Raw genomic sequence first — 20,119 nt, forward strand, 5'->3', positions numbered from 1 at the left:
GGACTAAGCAGTTTATAAATAAAACCTATATGAAAGTAGAAGGCAACACAGAAATAATGAAGTTGATATGTGGCAGAAAGTGGGGTTCATAGCCTGAAGATGTCTTATTAATTTTTATTTCTATAACAAAGCTAAGTAAAATGTAAGAATCCAGGAAAATGCCTAGTTCTACTTAACACACACATCATGCTGCTGTATACAGATTGCTTTGGCAAGATGTGAAAAACCACCAAGGATGATGGGAGGAGTGACAAGTCAGAAACATGAAAAAGCTGTATAAGCAAAGGGTCTAGACTTTATTTTTTAATGTTAGTTCTAGATTTTGTTGTAATGACTTTTTCTCAGGTTTTGAACTTGTAAGTACAAGTCTCTGAACTGACTCATTTTATTGCTTTAATTTCAAAAAATCTCATCTGGAATGAGAAATTTCCAGCACAAACTCTTATATGTTCTTACTGATATGTATGTCTAAATTGGGAAAATAAGTGCCGAGAAAGTTAAAATATGATTAAGTGTGGCTCCAAATCTTTGTTGGAATTGTAGAGCCCAAAGAAACTAAGTGTCTACCAAGAGTGATACTTTTTACAGCAAGAAAAAAGGAAGTGAGAAGGTTCCTAGGAATCAGAGGAATTACAATGTCATTTCTTTCATAAGTTAAAATTAATTTTATTTAGGTGAAATGCTTAGAATTCTCAAATAGAATTTAGTGTAACCAAATTATTTCTTCAACAGTGGTAGGAAATGTGGGTGAGGATAGAGGAAGCTAAAATAAAACTTTGAAAAGTCATGTAGGGGATAAAGAATCATTATCACTGCCAGTCTTTCTTAATAAAATGAAATCTTGGCCAGGCATGATGGCTCATGCCTGTAATCCCAGCACCTTGGGAGGCTGAGGCAGGTGGATCACCTGAGATCAGGAGTTGAAGAACAGCCTGGCCAACATGGTGAAACCCTGTCTCTACTAAAATTACAAAAATTAGCTGGGTGTGGTGCTGGGCACCTGTAATCCCAGCTACTCGGGAGACTGAGGCAGGAGAATCACTTGAGCCTGGGAGGCGGAGGTTGCAGTGAGCCAAGATCATGCCACTGCACTCCAGCTTGGGAGACAGAGTGAGACTGCGTCTTAAAAAAAAAATATATATATATATATTTTTCATGTCCTTTAACAGTAAATTCTGAATATTGTCTTGACACAAAATAGCATTTGTTTAAATACTTTAAGGAAATGACTTTGTCTCATGAGGATTTATGCTTCAGTGAAATGTATTACCATTGATACCTGTAGAATTATAAGTATCTCAAAAGAATGATGTGTGGTCTCCTCCATTCTTCTGTTCACTCTACCTGGCCACATACCATAGGTGCTAGATAGATAACTGGTTACAGAAACTGAACTTTGTACCATTTTCATCGTACACTACTGCAAGAAAATGAGACAGCTGGATTTTCTGGTTTTTTTTTTTTTTTTTTTTTTTTTTTTTGAGATGGAGTCTCCCTCTATGCGCCAAGCTCGAGTGCAGTGCCACAATCTCAGCTCACTACAACCTCTGCCGCCCAGGTTCAAGCAATTCTCCTGCCTCAGCCTCCCAAGTAGCTGGGATTACAGGTGCCTGCCACCACACCTTGCTAATTTTTGTATTTTTAGTAGAGACGGGGTTTTCAACATTTTGGCCAGGCTGGTCTCGAGCTCCTGAGCTCAGGTGATCCATCCACCTTGGCCTCTCAAAGTGCTGGCATTATAGACATGAGCCACTGCACCCAGCCCGACAGCTGGATTTTCTATGACCTTTAACAAAGTCTGCATTGTAGGCTTAATTTCTGTTTTCAAAGAAGCATGTTCATTCAAAACTTACATATTTTTTTCCTCCCACATGCAGTGTACTTTATTAGGTGGGGTTGCAAGTACAAAAATGTTAATTATAATCCCTGCGTAAAATCCTTTAGCATTTATTTTACAAACTGATTTCTTGTTTCTTCATCAACATTAGATCTTATTCACATTTTTGAGACTGTAAAATATATGGGTAAAAATTTTATATATCCCTCTAATATGCCATTAGTATGAGTTATATTATTTTTGCTGCACTAAAAACTATATTATTCTACATAAAACAAGCTAATACTTTCAAAGATATGGGATAGGAATTGATTGATTATAGCTGTTAATACATTGGTAAGCATTTCAACTTTAAATTTTTAGGCACTAATAAGCCTAATATGAAATTGAGCTACAAATGGTTAACTTTAGCTTTCCATACTGCAAAGTAATGTTAGAATTCAAAGTGAAATTAGAGATCTTGCCACATACTTATAGTTACCATCTTATTGTGTAGAGTAGTTCAACAGGCTTGTCACATAATGCACGGGTAGCTATGGTTTCTAAGAAAATTGATGCTTAAATAAACAATGTCTTCAAGCAATTCATATTGAGCTATAGATATTAATACTTCATATAAGGTCCAAAAATTCACTTTATCATGACTAATATGCCAGCTATTTATATAAATATTAGTTTATTAATAATCATACTAACTCTAGGAAGTATGTTTTATCTTCATTTTAAGGAGACTGAACATAAGGAATTGGAAGAAAATTGAACATTAGAAAAAACTGACTGACCTGCGTAAGTTAATACATGATAGAGTTTGTGTTTTCATTCAAATATACTAGACTTCGAAATCTATCCTGTTAACTTTAAGACCTATACTACTACACTGCCATTCATTACATGTATTTTTAAAATCAGTTATCTAAACATGATTTATTAAATAATTCTTCTCTTTTCCATTGGTAACTCGGACTATTCCACTCAATTCTCTGTCTAGTTTTGTGATATTATACTTTTTAATAAGTATAGCTTTAAAATATCTTTATAGAGCTGGTAGTATTAGTAATTTCTCATTAAACATTATTTCTTATTTCCCTATTTCACCCATTTTTCAACACAAAGCTTGCAATTAGGTTGTCAAAAACCCATTGTTCTGATACAGTTTACAAGTTAAGCTATTTGACTTATTTTTCCTGTTAATGGATATTATATGTGCTTTAACAACAATACTCAAAGAACGCTGGAGAAAATGGCTTATTTGACTTAGTTTTCAAACTGTATCATTTGTGAAGTTAAAAATAATTTTAGATTGCTTTTGCTATATCATATCTTTCCTCTTGACATAAAATAAAAACTAATAATAGTGTTAGAAAAATATATCAAAATACATATTTGGACAGCTTGCAATACACTGCTGTTGAAATCATCATCTGAAAGTCATGTTAACCTGATTAAATAATTTTATTCGAACACAAGCTGATTAAACTTCTGTTCCTCTTGGATTTTTCATGTGTTGCTTGCCAAGATAATTTAAAGATTTGTGAATCAAATTGCTTATGCATCAATCATGTTATATTCAGTTCTGAGAAATATAAATTATTTTTCCTTAAAAATATAAAGATTCAACATTAAGTATTGGCTATATTATTTGTTTATGGGAGCAGGAATTGGAACCTGTGAGAAGGGAGTGAAGAACAAGAAAAGTTAACACCTGGAATACAGGAAAATTGCCCAAGAATGGGTTCCAACTTACACTGCGGACCCCACCAGCTTAAAAACAAAAACATATAGTTTCAGGAAAACACTGGAATTCTGGATTGATTCCCTAGAGTATAGGATTTTCAGCCAGAGAAACTGGATTCAAACGTCACTTCTGACACTTGCTAGTTGTGTGACCTTGGACAAGTCACTTCATTTATCTGAGTCTCCCTCTCCTCTTCTGAAAAGTGACTCCATACAACTTATACAGTTGCTGAGATAATTAAATGGACTATATAAACCATTCATTATAGTGCCTGACCCAGAATCAGTCCTCCTTAAATGGTGTCTGCAGAGGTGGTTGTTGTTATTACTACTACTGTTGGTTGTGATGATGATGACATACAATGAGCTCAAGCTCATTAAATAGAAAGTTCAAGGCTGAAAAGAGGAGATCACAGACCCTGCAAGGGAGAGAAACAGATTGGGAATCCAGGTCCTTACATGGGAGAAGTGCTTCTAGTGATTCTGGCGTGTTTTGTTTCCAAATCAGACCATACCCTTCCTCTTCCTACCCAAAAGGGTATAACCAGGCAGGGTGAGTTGGGGCTCACTTAACATAGCAAAGTTCTCAAGGAATGAGATACACAATTGATGAATAACAGAAGCACAAATCTTTCTATTGCAATAACATATTTTTCCCTGGCATGATTTAACTGGCCTGAATATATGCACACAAGTTTCTAAGTGGGTGTATGTGTTTTCAGTCTCAGTTGTTCCCACATTTTTGAGGGGAGCAGATGGAATATTATTATAACATAATTTATACATATTATTATAACCAAAATTACACAAAAAAAGAAAAAGTCAAACACTTCATTTGATGTTATTTTGAACACATCACCTGTTGCCAATGAATAATTATTACTGAAATGGCACAAGAAGGCATGTTGCATCTGGCTTGCTATTTTTCAGTAAGAAAGTGGTGAAATTAGAAGAGTAAATGCAGACGAAAGCAATCTACAGACAGAATCATTAGTAAGTAAATGATATATATATATTTAATATATATTATATATAATATATAAAAATACATATATATATATATTTATTTATTTATTTAAAAGCCAGTGAATACTAAGGTAGTATTTCTGCAAGACTCGGATCCCATCAGGGCTATTTCCCTCATGACCTCTTAGTTATTAACAGTAGAAGAACCCTCTTCTTTTTGGCCAGAGAAGAGCTAGTGACCTCACTCCAAACTTGTATCTGAGAGCATTCCAACCTTGGCCACTGAGGGTTGGGAAGTAGTTATGGATGTACTGCTACTGGAGAGGACAAGAAAGATGTTTAAAGTCAACTCACTAGGTTTGTGTAACACACTACGTGGGTTTCCCTCCATACAACAAATCTCAAATGAAGAGACCTGGGCAAAAGTGACTCCTTACTATGGGTGGCTGTCTCTGCCATTACGTAGTTAAAAATGATGATTGCATCCATTTGTTGAATATACTTTATGATTCTGGTATTCTGTTGGGTTCTTTACATTTAATTCACACAAGACCCAATGATAATCATTGATCAAACCTATGTGATATAGCCTACTACACACCTAGGCTGTACGATATAGCCTACTGCTATAGGGGTCTGTCTTGCTTACCTCTGTCTGAACCACATGATTCATCTTTCTACCTCAATATACTCTCTGTGGGGATATAATGATTTAATAGTACACCATCAGAAACGTCCAATGACAATCCAAGAAATCTGAAATTTAATGTGCTAAAAACAATATGTTTATATTGTTTACCAATGAGATTCCAGATGCCAGCGATACAGTATTTTAAGTATAAAAGTGACTATGATCTAAGCTACATCTTATTACAAAATCTGTTAATTAATCAAAATAGAATTTTTCCATCTTTGGAAAACATATATCTCATTTATGTTTGAAGGTATGCCAGAAAGAATGGTTGACTTCTCCAGCAACCTACTTACTGAGCCAATCAACTAAATAGTCTTGGCTTAAAACTTCAGTATCCCAAAGTGGCTTTTTTAAATACAAAAACTGATTGTTGGTGTTAAAAACAAAAATAAGGAAACAATGCGATTAGTTATTGGCAAGGAAAAGTAAAAGCTGGCACAAGTAAAATTGCAAAATTAATTGGTTCTACTTAAACAACAATTCAGTCAACAGAAAAGTCTGAATGCTCTATTTTCAGAAATAACCAGTCCTATGTACTTTAAGATGAATCTCTCAGGAAACCAGCTTTGGAATGTTTCCATCTTTTCAGGGACACTGTGGCCCTCTTGGTTGGCCCTTGCAAACAGAACTTATGGCTTTATCAATTATTAGCACAACTTGGAGTTTACCTTTGCCCCTAGACCCTTTCCTCTTGTAGTGAAAATAAGATTAAAATCAGTGCTCAACAGTAAACATTTGTGTTTTTATCGTTCCAAGATAGCTGAATAGGAACAGGATCAGTCTATAGCTCCCAGCATGAGCGATGTAAAAGACAGTTGATTTCTGCATTTCCAACTGAGGTACTGGGTTCATCTCACTGGGACTTGTTGGACAGTGGGTGCGGCCCACAGAGTGTGAGCCAAAGCAGGGTGGGGCATCGCCTCACCTGGGAAGCACAAGGGGTCAGAGAATTCCCTTTCCCAGCCAAGGGGAGCTGTGACAGATGGTACCTGGAAACTCAGGACACTCCCACCCTAATACTGCGCTTTTCCAACTATCTTAGAAAATGGCACACCAGGAAATTATATCCCGTGCCTGGCTCGGTGGGTCCCACGCCCATGGAGCCTTGCTCACTGCTACCACAACAGTCTGAGATTGAACTGTGAGGTGGCAGCAAGGCTGGAGGAGGGGTGTCTGTAACTGCTGAGGCTTCACTAAGTAAACAAAGGGGCCAGGAAGCTCGAACTGGGTGGAGCCCACCTCAGCACAACCAGGCCTGCCTGCCTCTGTAGTCTCCACCTCTCGGGGCAGGGCATAGCTGAACAAAAGGCAGCAGACACTTCTGCAGACTTAAACATCCCTGTCTGACAGCTCTGAAGAGAGCAGTGGTTCTCCCAGCAGGGAGTTTAAGATCTGAGAATGGACAGACTGCCTCCTCAAGTATGTCTCTGACCCCCGAGTAGCCTAACTGGAAGACACCTCCCGGTAGGGGCTGACTGACACTTCATACAGCTGTGTGCCCTTCTGAGATGAAGCTTCCAGAGGAAGGATCAGGCAGCAACATTTGCTGTTCTGCAGCCTCTGCTGGTGATACCCAGGCAAACAGGGTCTGGAGTGGACCTCCAACAAACTCCAACAGACCTGCAGCTGATGGTCTTGACTGTTAGAAGGAAAACTAACAAACAGAAAGGAATAGCATCAACACTAACAAAAAGGACATCCACACAAAAAATGCCATTTGTAGGTCACCATCATCAAAGAACAAGGGTAGATAAAACCACAAAGATGAGGAGAAATCAGAGCAGAAAAGCTGAAAATTCTAAAAATCAGAGCACCTCTTCTCTTTCAAAGGATCATAGCTCCTTGCCAGCAATGGAACAAAACTGGATGGAAAATGAATTTGATGAGTTGACAGAAGCAGGCTTCAGAAGACCGGTAATAACAAACTTCTCTGAGCTAAAGCAGGATGTTCGAACCCATCACAAAGAAGCCAAAAACCATGAAAAAATATTAAACAAATGGCTAACTAGAATGAACAGCATAGATATGACCTTAAATGACCTGATGGAGCTGAAAACCATGGCATGAGAACTACATGACGCATGCATAAGCTTCAGTAGCCGATTCAATCAAGGATTGAAATGATATCAGAAAGGATATCAGTGATTGAAGATCAAATGAATGAAATTAAGCAATAAGAGAAGCTTAGAGAAAAAAAGAGCAAAAAGAAGCAAAGTCTCCAAGAAATATGGGACTATGTGAAAACACCAAATCTATGTTTGATTGTTGTATCTGAAAGTGATGGGGAAAATGGAACCAAGTTGGAAAACACTCTTCAGGATATTATCCAGGAGAACTTCCCAACCTAGCAAGGCAGGCCAACATTCAAATTCAGCAAATACAGAGAACACCACAAAGATACTCCTTGAGAAGAGTAACCCCAAGACACAAAATTGTCAGAATCACCAAAGTTGAAATGAAGGAAAAAATGTTAAGGGCAGCCAGATAGAAAGGTCAAGTTACCCACAAAGGGAAGTCCATCAGACTAACAGCAGATCTTTCAGCACAAACTCTACAAGCCAGAAGAGAATGGGGGCCAATATTCAACATTCTTAAAGAAAAAGAATTTTCAACCCAGAATTTCATATCCAGTCAAACTAAGCTTCATAAGTGAAGGAGAAATAAAATCCTTTACAGACAAGCAAATGCTCAGGGATTTTGTCACCACAGGCCTACCTTACAAGAGCTCCTGAAGGAAGACTAAACATGGAAAGGAACAACTGGTACCAGCCACTACAAAAACACATCAAATTGTGAAGACTATTGATGCTAGGAAGAAACTGCATCAACTAATGAGCAAAATAACCAGCTAAAATCATAATGACAGGATCAAACTCACACATAACAATATTAGCCTTAAATGTAAATGGGCTAAATTCCCCAAGTAAAAGACACAGACTGGCAAATTGGGTAAAGAGTCAAGACCCATCAGTGTGCTGTATTCAGGAGACCCATCTCACCTGCAGAGACACACATAGGTTCAAAATGAAGGGATGGAGGAAGATCTACCAAGCAAATGGAAAACAAAACAAAAAGTAGGGGTTGCAATCCTAGTCTCTGATGAAACAGACTTTAAAAAAACAAAGATCAAAAGAGACAAAGAAGGCCCTTACAAAATGGTAAAGGGATCAATTCAACAAGAAGAGGTAACTATCCTAAATATATATGCACCCAATACAGGAGCACCCAGATTCATAAAGGAAGTCCTTAGAGACCTACAAAGAGACTTAGACTCCCACACGATAATAATGGGAGCCTTTAACACCCCACTGTCAATATTAGACAGATCAACGAGACAGAAAGTTAAGAAGGATATCCAGGACTTCAACTCAGCTCTGCACCAAGCAGACTTAATAGACAGCTACAGAACTCTCCACCCAAAATCAACAGAATATACGTTCTTCTCAGCACCACATCACACTTATTCCAAAATTGACCACATAGTTGGAAGTAAAGCACTCTTCAGAAAACGTAAAAGAAAAAAAATTATAACAAACTGTCTCTCAGACCACAGTGCAATCAAATTAGAACTCAGGATTAAGAAACTCACTCAAAACCGCACAACTACATGGAAACTGATCAACCTGCATCTCAACGACTACTGGGTAAATAATGAAATGAAGGCAGAAATAAAGATGTTCTTTGAAAACAATGAGAACAAAGACACAATATACCAGAATCTCTGGGATACGTTTAAACAGTGTGTGGAGGGAAATTTTTAGTACTAAATGCCCACAGGAGAAAGCAGGAAAGATCTAAAGTCACTACCCTAAGATCACAATTAAAAGAACTAGACAAGCAAGAGCAAACACATTCAAAAGCTAGCAGAAGGCAAGAAATAACTAAGATCAGAGCAGAACAGAGGAGATAGAGACACACACACAAAAAAAACGCTTCAAAAAATCAGTGAATCCAGGAGACGGTTTTTTGAAAAGATAAAAAAAAAAAAAAAAAAAAACAACCAAAAAACTGATAGACCATTAGCAAGACTAATAATGAAGAAAACAGAGAATAATCAAAGAGATGCAATAAAAAAAAGATACAGTGGATATCACCACCGATCCCACAGAAATACAAATTACCATCAGAGAATACTATAAACACCTCTATGCAAATAAACTAGAAAATCTAGAAGAAATGGATAAATTCCTGGAAACATACATCTTCCCAAGACTAAACCAGGAAGAATTCGAATCTCTGAATAGACCTACAACAGCCTCTGAAATTGATGCAATAATTGATAGCCTACCAACCAAAAGAAATGCAAGACAAGATGGGTTCACAACCAAATTCTACCAGAGGTACAAAAAGGAGTTGGTACCATTCCTTCTGAAACTATTCCAATCCATAGAAAAAGATGAAATCCTCCCTAACTCATGAGGTCAGCATCATCCTCATACCAAAGCATGGCAGAAACACAACAGAAAAAGAGAATTTTAGATCAATATCCCTGATGAACACCGATGCAAAAATCCTCAATAAAATACTGGCAAACCTTATCCAGCAGCACATCAAAAAGTTTATCCAACACGATCAAGTTGGCTTCATCCCTTGGATGTAAGGCTGGTTCAACACATGCAAATCAATAAACTTAATCCATCATATAAACAGAACCAAAGACAATAAACACATGATTATCTCAATAGATGCAGAAAAGCCTTCAAAAAAAATTAAACAGCCCTTCATGCTAAAAACTCTCAATAAATTAGTTATTGCTGGGATGTATCTCAAAATAATAAGAACTATTTATGACAAACCCACATCCAATATCATAGTGAATGGGCAAAAACTGGAAGCGTTCCCTTTGAAAACTGGCACAAGACAGGGAAGCCCTCTCTCACCACTCCTATTCAACGTAGTGTTGGAAATCCTGGCCAGGGCAATCAGACAGGAGAAAGAAATAAAGGGTATTCAACTGGAAAAGAGGAAGTCAAATTGTCCCTGTTTGAAGATGACATGATTGTATATTTAGAAAACCCCATCATCTCAGCCCAAAATCTCCTTAATCTGATAAGCTACTTCAGCAAAGTCTCAGGATACAAAATCAATGTGCAAAAATCACAAGCATTCCTATACACCAATAACAGACAAACAGAGAGCCAAATCATGAGTGAACTCCCATTCACAATTGTTTCAAAGAGAATAGAACACCTAGGAATCCAACTAACAAGGGATATGAAGGACCCCTTCAAGGAGAACCACAAACCACTGCTCAACAAAATAAAAGAGGACTCAAACAAATGGAAGAACATTCCATGCTCATGGATAAGAAGAATCAATATCATGAAAAGAATCAATATCGTGAAAGGTAATTTATAGATTCAATGCCATCCCATCAAGCTACCAATGACTTTCTTCACAAAATTGGAAACAACTACTTTAAAGTTCACATGGAACCAAAAAAAAGCCCACATTACCAAGACAATCCTAAGCAAAAAGAACAAAGCTGGAGGCATCATGCTACCTGACTTTAAACTACACTACAGGGCTATAGCAACCAAAACAGCATGATATTAGTACCAAAACAGAGAGATAGACCAATGGAACAAAACAGAGACCTCAGAAATAATACTACACATCTACAACCATCTGATCTTTGAAAAACCTGACAAAAACAAGAAATGGGGAAAGGATTCCCTATTTAATTAATAGTGCTGGGAAAACTGGCTAGCCATATGTAGAAAGCTGAAACTGGATCTCTTCCTTACACCTTATACAAAACTTAACTCAAGGTGGATTAAAGACTTAAATGTTAGACCTAAAACCATAAAAACCCTAGAAGAAAACCTAGGCAATACCATTCAGGACATAGGCATGGACAAGGACTTCAGGACTAAAACACCAAAAGCAATGGCAACAAAAGCCAAAATTGACAAATGGGATCTAATTAAACTAAAGAGCTTCTGCACAGCAAAAGAAACTACCACTAGAGTGAACAGGCAACCTATAGAATGGGGGAAAATTTTTACAATCTACCCATCTGACAAACGGCTAATATCCAGAATCCACAAAAAACTTAAACGACTTTACAAGAAATATTTCAAACAACCCCATCAAAAAGTGGGCAAAGGATATGATCAGACACTTCTCAAATAAAGACATGTATGCAACTAACAGGCACATGAAAAATGCTCATCATCACTGGCCATCAGAGAAATGCAAATCAAAACCATAATGAGACGCCATCTCACACCAGTTAGAATGGCTAAAATGTCAGGAAACAGGTGCTGGAGAGGATGTAGAGAAATAGGAACGCTTTTACACTGTTGGTGGGACTGTAAACTAGTTCAACCATTGTGGAAGACTGTGTGGCGATTCCTCAAGGATCTAGAACTAGAAATACCATTTGACCCACCCATCCCATTACTGGGTATATACCCAAAGGATTCTAAATCGTGTTGCTATAAAGACACATGCACGCGTATGTTTATTGTGGCACTATTCACAATAGCAAAGACTTGGAACCAACCCAAATGTCTATCAATGATAGACTGCATTAAAAAAATGTGGCACATGTACACCACGGAATACTATGCACCCATAAAAAAGGATGAGTTCATGTCCTTTGTACGGACATGGATGAAGCTGGAAACCATGATTCTGAGCAAACTATCACAAGGACAGAAAACCAAACACCACATGTTCTCACTCATAGGTGGGAACTGAACAATGAGAACACTTGAACACAGGGTGGGGAGCATCACACACTGGGGCCTGTCATTGGGTTGGGGGCAGGGGGAGGGATAGCATTAGGAGATATACCTAATGTAAATGGCGAGTTAATGGGTGCAGCACACCAACATGGCACATGTATACATATGTAACAAACCTGCACATTGTGCACATGTACCCTACAACTTAAAGTATAATAATTAATAAATAAATACATCAATAAATATATAAATAAGAAAAAGTAAACATTTTCCACTTTATCAGACCACAAGTTGAACTGAAAAGAACTAGGAAGAGTGATAGCCTTGAAGGACTAACCCATTTTCCATATACTGCCTAACTCATTTTTGTTTGATATATAAATATTATATGATAAAGGTTATTTGAAAAGTTCTATACCTTAGAGATCACCAGTGTGTAAATATATTTTTCCATATTCTGTGAGTTTAAAAACTTTATACAAGATATTGGTATGTATCTATTAATCTAAAATACTTAAATATTTTCATTATGGTCCTTGCAATTGATCTTCCTCTTTCTGCACCTTCCTTCCCCATTGAAGAAGGGTCTGCTTCAACCATTCAGATTACACCAAACAAGTATCATTTTTCATATTTCAATTCTATTTCATTAAGCAACCCATCTTCCTAGGTTCTTTACTAATTAGCCACTAAACCCCAGGCTTTTCTTTACAGTTCAGGGTAAATAGGTGTAGCCTAAGATGTCCTAACTCCAAGGTAGGGGGAGGAGGAAGGGTAGAACTTGGTGAAAAAAAGAAAAAGATGCATGCATGGATCAGGAGAAGAAATAGAAAGGGCCCTAGAGTCTGCCAAGAGCCCACTTTCTGGCTCACAGGTGGGAGCACAACCTTGTTAGGCAAGTCCTAGCTTGCAGACAGTATAAAATAGGAGCAGACATGAAGAAAGGAATTAATGTACTTTCCATTAAATATATCTCTTCTGCAAATGTAGTCATCCTTGATAATGCACAATTAGAGGTAGGTGGGTGTGTCACAATGAAGTCAGATAACTTTCCTATTCATCATTTTGTCAGCTGATAAAATTTAGAACTGACCAAGTTCTCTGTGTGTTCGTGCACTCACTGAAGGTACCAGTAGCAGTAAAACTGTCCCTGTCTCAAAATGGTAGGAAGCAGAGATTTCATAAAAGTTTTCTGAAACTGCATGCCTGAAAGGAGGAGATAGGTGTTAAATCAGCATAGAATTGTAAAACTATTTTGTACTCTTAACATGCACACTTCACTCATCCAAAATATTAGTTATGAATTATCCTAAAGAAAAAAAAAAAAGGTAGGAAAGCAGGTGGGTTGCCGTTCTGTATAAGCAGACCACACCCCATACTCTACCTGCGCCCACCACTAGGGCTGTGGGCCCACAGGCGCGGATGCAGTTCAGGAGGGAGTTGGAGCGAATGTTGGAGTTGAGAAAGGCCACCACGCAGCCCAGCTTGGCGAGGCCGAACCACACGTGAACGAAGTCCGGCTCATTGCTCATCAGTAGAGCCACGGTGTCCCCCTTTTTCAGAGAGGAATGGTTCAGGAAAACATGGGCCACTCTGCTACTCCTTTTGTCTACATCCTGATAGGTATAGATGTCTCCCTCATAGATGATGAAAGGTTTCCGAGGTTGTCTTTTGGCATGACTCAAGAATTTATCCAGCACAGTCACCAGCTCCCCTCTCTTTTCGTACTTCTTCAGACGAATTATAACGAGCAGCACCTTCACCAGGAATAAGAAGTCATCCCAAAAGTAAGGGAACAGGAGTTTCTGCACGAAGTGCAGGACGACCATTCCAGCCCCTAGAACTGTTAGCCATGACAGAAGCATGGGGGCCACGGGACCAGAAGGCAGCTCTGATCTCAGCCCCACCAGCGTCCTTCTCTTCCAGGCACAGCTCTCCGCGGAGACCGCCGGTCCTCACTACTCAGGGCTTACACCTGAAGTTCTTGTCAGCTTTTCCGGGGCGGAACGGGGTGGGGAGGAATCCTGAGAAACAGAATCAGAGCTTTGCACTGAAAAGGTCGCCCCAAGTGGTGCTGAAGATTAATCTTGGGTCACTGGGCGGCTGGAGAGCAGGGAGCCTCCGACTCCTGCGAGAAACCAACACAGCCACCCTCAGGGGTCTCGGAATCTACGACCCCAGCGCTGCGTCCTCGCCTCCCAACCGCGACAGCGGCCCGTGCTCTGCGGGTTCTCCAGGACTTTCCAGCCCTCTTCTCTGTGAGGGCTGGGTCAGTCCTCCCCTGATTCTACGACCCTAAACAAACCTCACCACCCTCAGAAGAAGGTCCAGGGACAGAAGCTTTTCTCCTCTCAGGTAGTCTTTCCCGCGATCTTGAGTTGGAGGCTGAATTCCAGCCGAGAAAAGCTGGGGTGACGATGACTGAGAAGCGCAGTGATTTAAAGTCTCTACGCACCAGAAACCGCGCAGGGGCTCAGGACCACGCCTTGGCCCGTGGCCGCAGGGCCAGCGAGTTCCAGGACTCCTGAGCGCTGCCCGCGTCCAGCCCCGCCCAACCCCGCCCAGTCCCTCGGATGCAACGGGTCCCCGAGAACTGCTCATAGGTGACCCACACGCCCACTGGAAGGGGCTGCCCCTACCCCAGCCGCAGCTCGCACTCCGAGTGTCGTTAGGCTGGCCTAGTGTAGCTCTCCTCCGAATCGCGGCAAGAGTGTTGCCCCCCTCCTTCGGCCTCCAGGCTCAGTGCCAACCACTTCTACTGGAGTGCCGCAGCTGGAACTGCCTGGGCCCCTCCGCCAGCTCGTCCCTGGGCGCGCGTCTGGAGAAGCGTGTCGCGCCGACCTGCTCACACCCCAGGGAGGAGGCCCGCGACTGGCGTTTCTGGCGGGGAAGAATGTGACAGTCCCGTGGGGGGAAACCTAGAGATCTGGAAGGCTTGGGGTCACAGGAGAACCAGGGTTGCTAGAATTGGGCGGCGCGGGGGCCCTGGCGAGGCTGGTAAGGTAGAACAGTGTCGCACAAAAGGTCACCCATTGAACCAGTTAATAACTAGAGAATGGAAAGAAAAGAACAAACACCAAAAAGCTGCAGAGAGAGAGAGAGAGCGGCAGGGAGGGAGGGAGGGAAGGAATATTTATGAACTGGACAGATCCAATAATTTTTGTAATAAAGGAATATTTGGACACATCACAAAACTGTACTGTTCTTTACAAAAAGTATTTTTGGAAAACATATTGATAGGTTGGTTTTTACATTTATATTAGAACTCTGTCGTTAGAGGACCAAGACAGTGCATTTTACAAAATCTGGCAACAATATTGATTGACAGCTTCAGTCGATATTCATATTTAAAAATAAAACAAAGTTTATAATGCTATTTTCAGTCCTTAAAAATAACAGGATTCCCCCCTCCCTGAGACAGATCATTTAAAGAATTATGTCTTCAAACTAAGGATTCTAAAGGGAGTGGGGAGGTGGAGTGGAGAAGTAACAAGTTAGTGGAATGGATAACAAAATTTTATACGAAGATGAAATTGTACTAAAGATAAAAAACTAAAGAACATTTCATTACACGTATTTTTTCTAGCAGACACCATCATCCTAGCTGCCTGCTTTTAAGTGAATATAAATGGTTAATTGCATGTGTTAAAATAATTAAGGATGGCCTCAGCTTGTCAGGTGTTTCTCCCTTCTGCCTTATGTTCTGCAAATGGATTCTGGCTAACCTCAGATTCTGTAATAAAAAAAAACCCTGATAATTCCAAAGACGAGCTCCAGTTTATTCATCTGAAAATGACTACTTTGAAGTCACAGTGAAGAGCTCTCTGAAAGCCAAAGGAACATAGGCTCTTAAAGCCCTTTTCTGTAAATGACAAAAAAATGCTTTCTAAATTTACTCAGAAGCTCTGATCTTTTCGATTCAGAAATATCTTTTTAATTAAGAAATAGTATCAAGTAGCTTATAACTTGCAATGTTATGCAATGTTGAAAACATTGCAATGTTGAAAAATGTCTTTGACATTCTATTGTTTTCTCTTCTAGCTTTAGTCTACTTAAGTCACCTCCAAATAACATTTAAAGAACACAAAAGAATATGGAGCAGTTGGTCTCAGACTTTTGTAATTTTAAAGAGTAAAATCTGTCCTTCTCCAGCGGAGATACAGAAAGATAGGCGTGGCATTTCTTTTATTTTGCTACATTTAAAACATTAAGCACACGTTACAACACTGACCATCTACTGTTACCATTGTTTCATAAAGAGAGGATTTATTTCAACATTTTAAAGAAGGAAGGGAATGCCACTTATAATAGAGGACCACATTTTAAAATGAATAAAATTAAATTCACAAAAAACTCATTTTGCTACACTTATTTTTCTTATCATGGACATTCTAATACCATCCTAAGGCATGAAACTAAATTTTTAGCAATTACAGATACAATGAATTTAGAATATATTCAGCACCGCAAATGTGAGCTTGTTTGATTTATTAGGAAGAACTACAAGTAAGTATATGTTGGGCCAGAATTTGTACTAACCCAAACCAATTTTATGCCTGAAATCTCACCATGGAAGAGGTAATCAATGAAAAATCTTGGGACAGTTAGCAGTATTGTGTATATACCTATATTAGCCCATGTATCTGTTTCTATTTTGTCCAGAAATTTTGCATTCACTTTCAAATGCTACCAAAGGCAGCTAAGTAAAATAAATACAATTTTTAGCTAGAATAATTAAGTATTTTGAAATGGGAGAAACACAGCGACAGTTAGTTGCAAGTGAGTAAATCTATTATTTCACTAAAATAAAGAGAAATAAACACATAGAAATAGTCTAGACATTCCTGCTAACATTACTTTTGAATAGGAACAGTGTGATATTTCTCTGGTTCTCCTTTAGAAAATATAAAGACTGTATGTTTTTCTTTAATGTAATTTGAAAATAAAAATATTGTGACTAAATGAAAATCAAAGCCAAAAAAAGTTTATTTTTAATCTACATATGGTCTCCTCAACCCCTTCTTCATTTCTGATTTGACTTTCCTCTTTAACCCACTACCGACCACCGTTGCACCCTCAGCTCTGTAGAAGACGAATTGTTTAGTGAGTAGATCAAAGTAAGACTGAACAAATAGCAACATATGACAGACATGGAGCTCACAGGATTTTGCCACTGTAGCCTAAGCATTCTGACTCTGTGCTGTCAAATCACTTGTCTTCATGTCTTCTGATGCAATTCTATAGCAGTCATCATTTGGATTATGGGAGGTTTTAGTAAAAACCAAGAAATTTAGAAAGATGCCAAACAATGCTGGGTTGGTGGCTAAACATCATGATGAGTGCTTGAAATGGGCCAAGAAACTCTGACTATCTAGACTGCAGCTGGGTCTTGGGAAAGGGGATGGCAGTGAGGTGAGTGAGGGAGTTGGATGTCTCTGAAAATGAATGGGAGAATGCTGGATGCAGGAGTCATCCACTTTACAATTCTACCTGGGAATGGGGTCCTGCTCAGTTTTTAATTACTGCTTTTAGGATCTGATGATAACTTTGGTTTTCATGGGAAGTTTACTCTTCCTATAATCTAATGTTTATTTGTATTAATGAATAATCTTTGCCCAGATTATTACTCAACACAAGGACTCATGAAGCAAACTGAACATTAAAAATAAGAGGTGTGCATGGAGCCTTGCTCACTGCTAGCACAGCAGTCTGAGATCTAACTGCAAGGCAGTAGCAAGGCTAGAGGAGGGGGGTCCGCCATTGCAGAGGCTTGAGTAGGTAAAAAAGTGGCAATGAAGCTCGAACTGGGTGGAGCCCACCACAGCTCAAGGAAGCCTGCCTACCTCTGTAGACTCCACCTCTGGGGGCAGGGTACAGCTGAACAAAAGGCAGCAGACACTTCTGCAGACTTAAACGTCCCTGTCTGACAGCTTTGAAGACAGCAGTGGTTCTCCCAGCATGCAGTTTGAGATATGATAACAGACAGACTACCTCCTCAAGTGGGTCCCTGACCCCTGAGTAGCCTAACTGGGAGTCACCTCCCAGTAGGGGCTGACTGACACCTCATATGCTGGGTGCCCCTCTGAGATGAAGCTTCCAGAGGAAGGATCAGGTGGCAACATTTTCCATTCTGTAATATTTGCTGTTCTGCAGCCTCTGCTGGTGATACCCAGGCAAACAGGGTCTGGAGTGGATCTCCAGCAAACTCCAACAGACCTGCAGCTGAGGGTCTTGACTGTTAGAAGGAAAACTAACAAACAGAAAGGACATCCACACCAAACTCCATCTGTACATCACCATCATCAAAGACCAAAGGTAGATAAAATCACAAAGATGGGGAGAAACCAGAGCAGAAAAGCTGAAAATTCTAAAAATCCAAAATCTAAAAAGAAGCATCTCTTCTCCTCCAAAGGAATGCAGCTCCTCACCAGCAACAGAACAAAGCTGGGTGGAGAATAACGTTGACAAGTTGAGAGAAGGCTTCAGATGATTGGTAATAACAAACTTCTCTGAATTAAAGGAGGATGATTGAACCTATCACAAAGAAGCTAAAAACCTTGAAAAAAGATTAGACAAATGGTTAAGTAGAATAAACTGTAGAGAAGACCTTAAATGACCTGATGGAGCTGAAAACCATGGCACGAGAACTACATGACCCATGCACAAGCTTCAGTAGCCGATACAATCAAGTGGAAGAAAGGGTATCAGTGATTGAAGATCAAATGAATGAAATGAAGCCAGAAGAGAAACTTAGAGGAAAAAAAGTAAAAAGAAATGAACAAAGCCTCCAAGAAATATGGGACTATGTGAAAACACCAAATCTACACCTGATAGATGTACCTGAAAGTGACGGGGAGAATGGAACCAAGTTGGAAAACACTCTTCAGGATATTATCCAGAACTTCCCAACCTAGCAAGGCAGGCCAACATTCAAATTCAGCAAATATAGCGAATACCACAAAGATACTCCTTGAGAAGAGCAACCCCAAGACACATAATTGTCAGATTCACCAAAGTTGAAATGAAGGAAAAAATGTTAAGGGCTGCCAGAGAGAAAGGTCAGGTTGCCCACAAAGGGAAGCCCATGAGACTAACAGCAGATCTCTCAGCAGAAACTCTACAAGCCAGAAGAGAGTAGGGGCCAATATTCAACTTTCTTAAAGAAAATAATTTTCAACCCAGAATTTCATATCCAGCCAAACTAAGTTTCATAAGTGAAGGAGAAATAAAATCCTTTACAGACAAGCAAATGCTGAGAGCTTTTGTAACCACAGGCCTGCCTTACAAGAGCTCCTGAAGGAAGCACTAAACATGGAAAGGATCAACTGGTACTAGCCACTGCAAAAACATGCCAAATTGTAAAGATTATCAGTGCTAGGAGGAACCTGCATCAAGTAACGAGCAAAATAACCAGCTAATATTGTAATGACAGGATCAAATTCACACATAACAAAATTAACCTTAAATGTAAATGGGCTAAATGCTCCAATTAAAAGACACAGATTGACAAATTGGATAGAGTCAAGACCCATCAGTGTGCTGTATTCAGGAGACTGATCTCACTTGCACAGACACACATAGGGCTCAAAATAAAGGGATGGAGAAAGACCTAGCAAGTAAATGGAAAAAAAAAAAAAAGAAAAAAAAGCAGGGGTTGCAATCCTAAGTCTCTGATAAAACAAACTTTAAACCAACAAAGATCAAGAGACAAGGCCATTCCATAATGGTAAAGGGATCAATTCAACAAGAAGAGCTAACTATCCTAAATGTATATGCACCCAATACAGGAGCACCCAGATTCATAATGGAAGTCCTTAGAGACCTACAAAGAGACTTAGACTCCCACACAATAATAATGGGAGACTTTAACACCCCACTGTCAATATTAGACAGATCAATGAGACAGAAAGTTAGCAAGGATATCCAGGACTTGAACTCCGCTCTGCACCAACTGGACCTAATAGATATCTACAGAACTTTCCACTCCAAATCAACAGAATATACATTCTCCTCAGCACCACATCACACTTATTCCAAAACTGACCACATAGTTGGAAGTAAAGCACTCCTCAGCAAATGTAAAAGAACAGAAATTATAACAAACTGTCTCCCAGACTACAGTGCAATCAAACTAGAACTCAGGACTAAGAAACTCGATCAAAACCACTCAACTACATGGAAACTGAACAACCTGCT

General features: G+C 39.4%; 1 protein-coding gene across 1 annotated transcript in view; it reads right to left on the bottom strand.

Moving 5' to 3' along the window:
- The window catches only part of SLC27A6 (solute carrier family 27 member 6), a 65,541-nt gene extending 51,103 nt beyond the window's left edge, over positions 1-14,438 (bottom strand). Inside the window, exon 1 of the mRNA XM_008014310.3 lies at positions 13,308-14,438. Coding sequence (XP_008012501.3) covers positions 13,308-13,788 — 481 coding nt within the window. The 5' untranslated portion in view covers positions 13,789-14,438. The remainder of the gene's footprint in view (positions 1-13,307) is intronic.
- Positions 14,439-20,119: the final 5,681 nt, after the last annotated feature.

Source organism: Chlorocebus sabaeus, chromosome 23 (genome assembly GCF_047675955.1).
Source record: "Chlorocebus sabaeus isolate Y175 chromosome 23, mChlSab1.0.hap1, whole genome shotgun sequence".
Classification (NCBI taxonomy): domain Eukaryota; kingdom Metazoa; phylum Chordata; class Mammalia; order Primates; family Cercopithecidae; genus Chlorocebus; species Chlorocebus sabaeus.